Here is a 9,385-nt window from a genome sequence, read left to right on the forward strand (position 1 = left end):
TACTGAAGCTGACCTTCCTACTAGGTGAATTTTTTTTGGATGCCATGGAAAGTTTGTCAGATGTGAAGACTTCAAAGTCCTGAGATGCACATGTTTATAAGGCGCTTTAGACGTTTTAGTTGTGGACATTTATATGTTTTAAGGATATACTTTTTTTATGATAGTGACCCACACCATTTTCAACCATAAATGTTGCTAAAGTGGAGGTAGGTTGCTCCCCATTCTTCCGCCCCCCCCCCCCCCCCCAGTAGCAGGCAGCTGAACCTTGGATGCCATGAGCCAGCTGGAGTTCCCATTTGCCAGTGTCTCCAGATAAGCAGAGACCTTGGAACTTACCCTTCCCCTTTTGGTAGGGAGATGACATGAGACCTGTTCTGCCTTATGTTTCTGCTAACAAAGAAGTCCTTTTTGCATGTCCTGGCTTCTGGGCAATATTGAGCACAGGCACTTGTCAGCAGAAACACTAGGGACAGCAGTGGAGTTTGAAACACACTTTTTAATCCTATTGATGTATTTATTGTTTTAATGCTGAAACTATGTAACTATGGGGAGACACCCATTTGTCACTACCTGCCTTAGAAGCTGGGGTGAGGTTCACAGGTTCCATATCTAGGGTTACCATATTTTGACCTCTGAAAAAGAGGACAACTGTCATGCCCCCTGCCCCACCCCTGCTCCGCCCACACCACGTCCCTTTCGCATCCTCGCCCCACCCTTTTACGCTCTCACCCTTCCCCCGGGTCACATATTCCCCTCCCCCTTGTCACATATTCCCCTCCCCATACTTACTATCTACTGCCCTGGTGGTCTAGTGACCTCTTTGGGCCAGGAAAGAGCCCCCTCTTTCCTGCCCGGAGCACTACCTTGCCCTGCATCCTTCTCGGTCTCAGATCTGGATTCAAAATGGCCACCGAGAGTTGAAGTCTCGCGAGGCCGCTTCAACTCTCGGCAGCCATTTTGAATGCCAAGCTGAGACTGAGAAGGATGCAGGGCAAGGGCAGGCAGCGCTCCGGGCAGAAAAGAGGGGGCTCTTTATTTATTTATTTCAGGTCATTTATACCCCGCCTTTTTCCGCAGTTTTGCAGCCCCAAGGCGGCTTACAATGAACTAATTAAAATAAATACATTACAGTTACATTTCAGTAGTTAGGGCAGGAGAACGAGGTAAGAAGGGAAAGGTACGGGAGGCAAAGATGGGCGGCAGAAGTCCAGGCGGGCCAAGAGGGGTGATGGGTGACACAAATAGGTCCAGCAAGGTGATCCCCACACGGGGACTGCAACAGTGCCCAGGTGGAACAAATGAAGCACTGAAGAATCGGCAAACAGCATGCAGAGACCGGACGAAGCTGGAGGCAGGCATCCACCTGGTAACAGCTTCCATATACCTCACACTTGTGTCAGGTGCTGTAGTGACCAACCTAAGTTCTATTTTATTTATTTTAGATTTGCTCAGTAGTTATTGCTGGCTGCGGTGGGGCATCAGACATTCCCTGACACCTTTTTGTCTACCTATTGGAGGCATGGCAAATGGCTTGAGGTGTGGCTTTGGATCCATTGGGTGGCAAGTTCAAGAGCCACTGGGGCTTTTTGTGAAACAGGCCATATTAGATCTCTCTCCATTGGGCATACCTCTGGTTGAAAACTTAAGAGTAAGGATGAGCTGCTTTGAATGTAGACACTGAGGGTCCAATGCACATTCCTCCTTCTATGGTTTTCCTGTCCCAGGGATTGGCTAGTAGTACTTAAGCCACAGCAGTTGTCAACCTTGCATATCAGGGCATCAACACATTTTTGAAAAATGGAGGCAAAGACTTATGTATGCATATATCAAACAAATTACAAACATAGATGGCTACATACATAAGTGTATGTATGTAACCACTTTCACTGCCTTAATTTCTGGCTTCAATGCTTACGCCTAAATTATAGGTGTGTATTTCACCCGTCGCGCTAATATTCTGTAATAAAGAGGCCTACTTTTTCTTCATAGAATAGGTGCCGCACAGGTTCCCTCTGGGTGTCTATATATAGGCACACTGTTCTAGAATTAGCAGCTTAAGGGTTATACATTTTTTTTAGCCACTGGTAAATGTGTAACGCTTTGAAGACCCAATTGTTCCTATTTTGCACATTATTGAGTCTCAAGAAAAAGTACTTGTTTAATTTTAAATTTTTCAAGGATGTGCACAAATGTGTTCCAAAAAAATGTTGTTTTCCCAATTTTCATTAATTATTTGACTCATAGTACCCATTCATGTTGATAATTATTTTTCTATTCCACATTAGAACTTTCTAATTCATAAAATTTGATTGTACCCACATTAATTTGTAGGTTAATGTGCATTAAATTGGTTTTGCATGCACTATTTTTTTTTCAAGGCACCTTAATGAACCAAATTTGTACTAACAAATGCACATCCCTAGAAAAGACTGGTTTCGGTTAAACAAGGGTATTATGGTAAAAAATTGTAATTCTTATGATTATACATGGGGTTCACAAACGTTTTCTAAACACTATAGATTGTTCTGTTGTAATAATATTATTGATTTTAAATTGAGAAAAAATAATTCAGGGGCCATAATCTGACAAATATCTGGCACAGCAAATAAGAATGAATACATTTTCCTTATGGTCATGTTTCTGAGTAGTCAATTTGCATCATTTCCAGACAGGAACATCTTACCTCCTCTCTTGTTTAGCTTAGCATAGCCCGGGGCATAGATACCAGACATAATTGAGGAACTGCTGAAGGATGAATGTGGTAGTCCAGAGACCAGCTGTTCATCACATTTTTCTGAAAGAGAATGAAAGAATAAGACAAATTGAGAAATCAAGTACTGTGGTAATTAATTGCATTAAAGGTTCAGTACAATTGTAAAAAATAATAACAAATGCTGTATCATTAAAAGACCACTATTCAGGACTCCAAATACTGGACACACACCTGTCTTTCATATTGAGATAAAGTAGATGTCAAGAGTCATATGAGATTTGTCTATAGGTCTGGAATGGACTTATTGAGAAAACTGTAAATGACAGACAATTCTGTCGTGATGATGAAAGAAATTTTCAGCAAGCATATGCCATTCTCATTCTATTTCCATGCTCTACTTTAGAGAGATGTCATCTTAATTTTAGCATTGTAAATCTTTGCCCTTAATCAGTGCACTCTCACAAGGGGGTAGATGGACTGGAGGAGTAGCCTAGCGGTTAGAGCAGTAAGCTGAGAACGAAGGAAATTTATTTCAGATCCCACCTCAGCTTCTTCTGATTTTGGATACGTCACACTGGGAGCTAAAAAAGGGCACTAGACTAGAATTTTATCACAGGAAATTTGGGTGCTTAATCCATTATAGAATAATAGCATAAGTCAGCATTTAGGTGTGACCATTTATGCTTGCTCTATGGCAGGTGTAAATGGGCGAGCCTAAATGCAGCAGTTAAGCACTTCACAGTATTCAAGAACACACACTTAAACAGTCAGAAAACACATGCCCTTCTCATGTAAACACCCTTTTTACAGTTTTGCGTTAGATCCAGGACCGGCATGGGGATGGGGCAAACAGGGCAACTGCCCTGAGCCCCACAGCTCCAAGGGCCCCCACAGTCCAGGCATCTATTCTGCTTTTGCACAGCACAGTCCATCTCCTCCTCCATTCCCCTCACCTTCCTAATCTTCTTTAAATATCGATTTCCCTTCACAGGTCCCAAAGCAGCAGCTATCCTCACAAGCTGCCCGTGGCTGCCCCGAAGCTCTTCCTCTGCTGCGATCCATCCCCTCTGATGCAACTTCCTGTTTCTGCCTGGGTGGATCGCAGCAAAGAAATGTTTTAGGGAAGCTGCAGGCAAGTTTGTGAGGATGGCTGCCACGTCGGGGCCCATCTGAGAAGGGAAATACATTTTAAAGAAGACTGGGAAGGTGAGGGGAAGGGAGAGAGACAGACCGTGGTGGGGAGAATGGTAAGCGATGCCTGGACTGCATTGTAGCAATGGCAGGTTGGGAGATCAGGGTGAGGGAGGAGGGGGGGATCAGGAGCCCCCTCCTTAATTTCTACCCTGGGCCCCCGCATGTCTAAAACCAGCCCTAGTTAGATTACTTAGGCGTCAAGATATAGAATAGCACCTATGTGCATTTAGACACCTTACTGCTGTTTCCTCTCATTTTGGAACTTAATTTCCATTTCTGAACCAAAGGTTGGGTGACTAATGGGTGCACTCTATAGGATTGGGGGGGGGGGGGTTAAGAGGGGTTGTGTTTGTTTTCTTTTTCTTCTTCAAAGCAAAAGAACGAGAGAGATTGCTACGAGTGACTTGTTTAATACTGGCTGTACATAATAGACTAAGTTTGTGTTAGGTTGCTTATACTCTGTGGTAGTTTCCTGTGTTTCTAATAATTGCATTTTGTGCCATTCTACATTTTTCTCACTTAGGGTCTCTGTACCATGTTTTACTCGTGTGTTTCTCTTGCTAATAATAAAAAAAAAAGGATTAGGAGGATAAAGGGCAACTCTATAATAGGCACCTGCATTAGTTCACCCCTTGAGTGCAATAAATATAGAGAGGCTTGTAGCTGATTGGGCCCGAAGTTCCGGTCCCAAAAACATCTGAACTGGGACTGGAAGTTTGGGCCTAATCAGATGTAAGCCAGCATCTGATATCACATCACCTTCCAGGACAACTAAACAGACGCACTCTATCTCCTACGCACAAGGAAAGTTCAGTGGGACCTTTCCTCTTTCTGAACTTTCCTCTTTATATAGTTTTGAATCTGAGGGGCCTTTTTTAAAACAGGCTCTTTGAAGCTGACTCAGTAACCTATGCAACTATTCTACTTCCCCACACCTTAATTAACACTTAATTGAGGTCGCTGGATGCTCTATCTCTCCAGCAGCCAAGGAACAGAAAATAACTGCCTTTTAGAACAAGAGTTTTTGGCCCCAATGATCAAAAGTAAATGTGGGCACTAGAGACATTAGCGTTGCACTAGTGCCCTCATCTACCTGCGTAGAATGTTCAGAGGGGTCTAGCATAGGAAACAATTTGTGTGCCAGGCACTAGCACAGATAGCATGCAAATGTAGTCAAGCTCATGTTGATGAGGTCATTTTGCATTCCTCCCCAATGCTCAGAAAAGAACACCCGAGACAAAATTGCATTGCTGCTGCAAAAAATAACACCAGGTCAGAGCAGGTATTAGGGTGTTGGAAGAAAGGATTTCTCATGATTCTCATGCTTCTCTCATGCTTCTTTCTGCAAAATCTGCCAGTTTTGATTGCTTTTGGAAGCAGAAGCACTGACATCTGTTTCCTGCATCTAAATTTAAAGCGTCCTTGCTAATAAAAAATTAAAAATGCCCAGTGAAAGCACACATTGGCGTCTGTTGTGTCCAAGCTAAAAATAAATATATCTTTGTGCAAATACCCATGCCTAAATTTACACACAGAGCACCATTACTCTGTAATTACACATGTAACTCAAAGCTATGCCCTGTACCACCCTGAAACGTCTATGACCCTCCTATATCTGCACCCCAATTTTTTAAATAATGTATAGAACGTATATTCTATAAATCACACCAAACTTTAGGCATAGCTTATAGAATACTGTTTATGTGTGTGTTTGTGTATGTGTGTGTGTGTGTGGGGGGGTCAGTTCAGATTTTTTAGGCGGCATTTATAGAATGTACCCCTAAATGTGAAGGAAAGAGAAGGAGGTTAAAAAAAATGAGTAGCAAAGAATGTGGCAACTGCAGAAGACATGCTGGTCACATCCCAACAATTACCACACCAGTCTTTGACTTACTGTACATTCATTTTTACTGCTAAAATGATAAGTGCAAAAACATTCCACAATTTAGTAAAAATGTCCCCATGTGTGACCATTTTTGCTGTCGTCAGACAGCACTTCTAAGCTGAGACATTGTCTTTTTCCCCAACTATCTGGACCCTGAAGCAGCATTGCTCATCTGAGCTGAAGCAAAACGCTGGCCAATGCCAGTCTAGGGGATTGTTTAGAGTTGAGAATATGACTTCAGGATAGACGACTTTTATCCAAGCTAAGTAATTAACCCAGGAGCTTTTGAGTTGAATGTGTTTTTGACTATATCATAGATGGACAATATGTTTTGACAGCAATCAAGTATTTGACACCCTAAGTAAGCGTGTATCTGAGTTTTGCACATTTTGTTTGATTTGAAGTTTAATCGTTAGTACTGAAGATTTTGTTCTACAATGATTTTTTGTTGAATTAGGGAAGGTTTTTTCAGCCAGTGATGAGGAGCAGATCTTATTGATCGCTTTCAGCTCTATAGACCGGCTGGTCTGGAGCTCTTTGAGACTATTTCCTTCCCATTTTAAGATAACATGCTTTACCTTCACATATATTTTGCCATTATAGTGGGTCAAATTTGGTTATTTGTATTCAAGATACTTCATTTTTGCATTTAGAACAGAAAATTGTATGTGCAGGTTCTAGAATAAAGCCAGCTGCAAGTGCAACTTAACTGATAAATTAGGTGCTAATTGCAGTGACATGCAATCCAGAGCTAGATAAACTGAGAAAAATCATACTTCTACAGCCACTACTCCAGAAGGATGAATTACTGAAAGAAATATTCTCAGCCCCACTGGTGCTGGCCTTCCGATAACCACCTAATCTGAAGCAAAAATTAGTGAAAAGCAAACTCACAATAGAAATGGAAAAAGAGAATGGCACACGTCCCTGCAATATACCAAACTGCAAACTGTGTCAACACATATCACAGGACCCCATGGTAGCTCACATGGGAAAAACACTTCTTCAAATGTAGGCTATATTATTCAATGTGAAGAAGGAAGCTTAATTGGAGAGACAGGACAGATACTTACAAGAAGACTGAACCTACAGAGGCACCCATTAAACACTACAATGTTAACCAGCACTTCTGTAAAACAGCATTTTGCAACACCAGAGCACTGCATTCATGACTTTATAGTGAGAATACTAAAAGAAAAATGTAAAACCATCCAGGATTGTAAAACTTTTGAAGTTACAATAATGAAATATTTTGATGCCCACCAGTCAGGACTAAACAATGAGCTGGGTTTCATATCACATTATAACCCATAAAATTATACAGCTTTGTCACTTTCTGAAAGTCTAAGTCCAAAAAAACGAACAAACATGTTTTTTTGCTCATAACATTCAAAAAAATTAAAAAAAAAAATGGCCATCTCACAACCATAAAAATGCGTAGATTTCCTGTTCAATTATGGCTGTGAGATTGATGTTTTTGCACTGAAAATGTTCAAAATCAATAGCCATTTTCCAAAATGAAATGTCCAACTTTTGAACAATAACAACAACAAAAAACAGGGGCATGAACATCTGCTGGCATCATTTTTAAAAATATGGCTACACAAACATCCCCACAGGATAGAGGCATAGCCCACTAGTTAGTGCAGTGGACTGTAAACCAAGGGTCACAGGTTGAACCCCCTGATAACTCTTTTTCCTAAAAAATGCCTACTGTTTCTGCATTAACAACACTTCAATAGCCTTCAGGCTTGCAGGTGTTGATAGTATAGTAGATACTTTTCTGTGTCTGAAAAACTTAGAATTATTAAAAAAAACAAAAGAATTGAAGTGGGCCTTGAACCTGCCCCTTTTGGTTCACAGTCTGCTATTAACCATTAGGTTACTTCTCTGACCTCTTTACTGCTTTCTTTTAAAATAGCTGCTTGCTATAATACCTGCTGCTGACACAGAGCCTGGTTTTCCTTTCCAGTTTCACTTTCAGGAGAGAGAGAGAAGGGGATAGCAACCACTGGGGGATTAAGGAGGGGTCATGCCTTAATCCTGCCAGTTGTCAGATGTTCAATTAGAGCACCTTTTTTGTAACTTGGACATGACTGAAACAAGCCTAGATAAAAACAGCCTTCTCCTTCTACATGGAGGAGTGGCCTAGTGGTTAGGGTGGTGGACTTTGGTCCTGACAAACTCAGTTCAATTCTCACCACAGGCAGTGCCTTGTGACTCTGGGCAAGTCACTTAACTCTCCATTGCATGCCATGAGTGGGAAAGCACAGGGTACAAAAAAAAAACATTTGATTATCTTTGTTGGACATCCTACCTTTGGGCCCTCCTTAGTCCCACCCACAACACTCCCCCTTGATATTTGGACAAACTGCAGTGTGAAATATCCACATTCTGTCTTTCCAACATCAGGATTTGGACATATCTAGCAGATGGGCTTTTTTTTTTTTTAGGCATTTTAAGATGTCCATCTGCTTTGAAAATGAACACCATTGTCTTCAAAAGCTAATAAAAAATGTATTACCTTTGTAATCCCCCTTTATAATGGGGATTACTAAAGATCATAAGAGAACTCTACAGAGTTACTGAGGGAAAGGTTCTAGGTGGTAAAGGATCCAGCCCAAGAGGGTGGGTTCCTGAATAAATTGCAGAGGAACATGTTTCTGGTTGTTGAATAACTATAGCGGAGGAATTAAGAGTTAATAAAAGTTGGTACTGGGGTTTACTTGAGGTCTTTGATTGGCTATATCCCCTCTGGGACCTATGAGGAGAAGGGGTGTCTCGGAAAGGCCATAATAACCTAAGGCTGATCTGAGGGGGAGTTATTGTCAGCCAAAAGCAGTATCTGGAAGAGTGGAATGCACTGGGTAGGTGAAGGGGAGCCCAGCCCATGATCAAGAACAGGGAAGACCCTGTTCAAGTTCAGAAGGTGCAGCTCAGGGAAGTGCATCAGAGGGTTTGCTTGTGACATCCAACGCTACAAACACAGCCTTCGATTATGCAGTCCGAAGGGTTGGATAGTGGACAGGAGGTGATGTAGATATATTCATGCTGTAAGATTTGCTCTGGATTTATGTTTGCATATGATATCAAGCTGGATTACAAATTGACTGCTTCAAGATGGATTTGAACTACCTGTTGCAGAAGTTAAGAAAAGTTATTGCATAAAATACAATCCTTGGTATGCAGAGTATGCTTTGAATTGAGAATGAAGTGCTTGCTCCAGGACTAATCAAGATTACTTAAGTAAAGCCTAGTTTAACATCGTATGGCCTACCGGAGTAAGTCCAGCTGTAGCTTATGCCCAAGCTTCAGCAGAAAAAAGAGGTTAAGTCCTGTGTGGGAATGGATTGAGCAGGAAATATGCTGTTGTGTTTTTGTGACCCTCATCTCGGGTGCCCCTGACCTGCGATGAGGTAGCTGGTGCCCAGACTATGTGTGTGGTGAGACTAGGGTTATACCTTTAAAAATTCTAACACAGCTACCATACCACTTTACTCAACAAATCTGATGACAGGAAAGGTTATACACTCTATATTCTGAATTATAAAATGTACAGTGTCTTAAAAAATGTTCAGAATTTTCCATTATTC

The 9,385-nt window shown here is 41.5% G+C and overlaps 1 protein-coding gene across 1 annotated transcript in view; it reads right to left on the bottom strand.

The window, feature by feature from the left end:
* The window catches only part of CNTNAP2 (contactin associated protein like 2), a 2,081,195-nt gene extending 2,078,431 nt beyond the window's left edge, over positions 1 to 2,764 (bottom strand). The window contains exon 1 of the mRNA XM_030203705.1: positions 2,684 to 2,764. Within this exon, the coding sequence (XP_030059565.1) occupies positions 2,684 to 2,732 (49 nt within the window). The 5' untranslated portion in view covers positions 2,733 to 2,764. The remainder of the gene's footprint in view (positions 1 to 2,683) is intronic.
* Between the last annotated feature and the right edge of the window lie 6,621 nt (positions 2,765 to 9,385).

This window comes from Microcaecilia unicolor, chromosome 1 (assembly GCF_901765095.1).
Source record: "Microcaecilia unicolor chromosome 1, aMicUni1.1, whole genome shotgun sequence".
Lineage (NCBI taxonomy): Eukaryota > Metazoa > Chordata > Amphibia > Gymnophiona > Siphonopidae > Microcaecilia > Microcaecilia unicolor.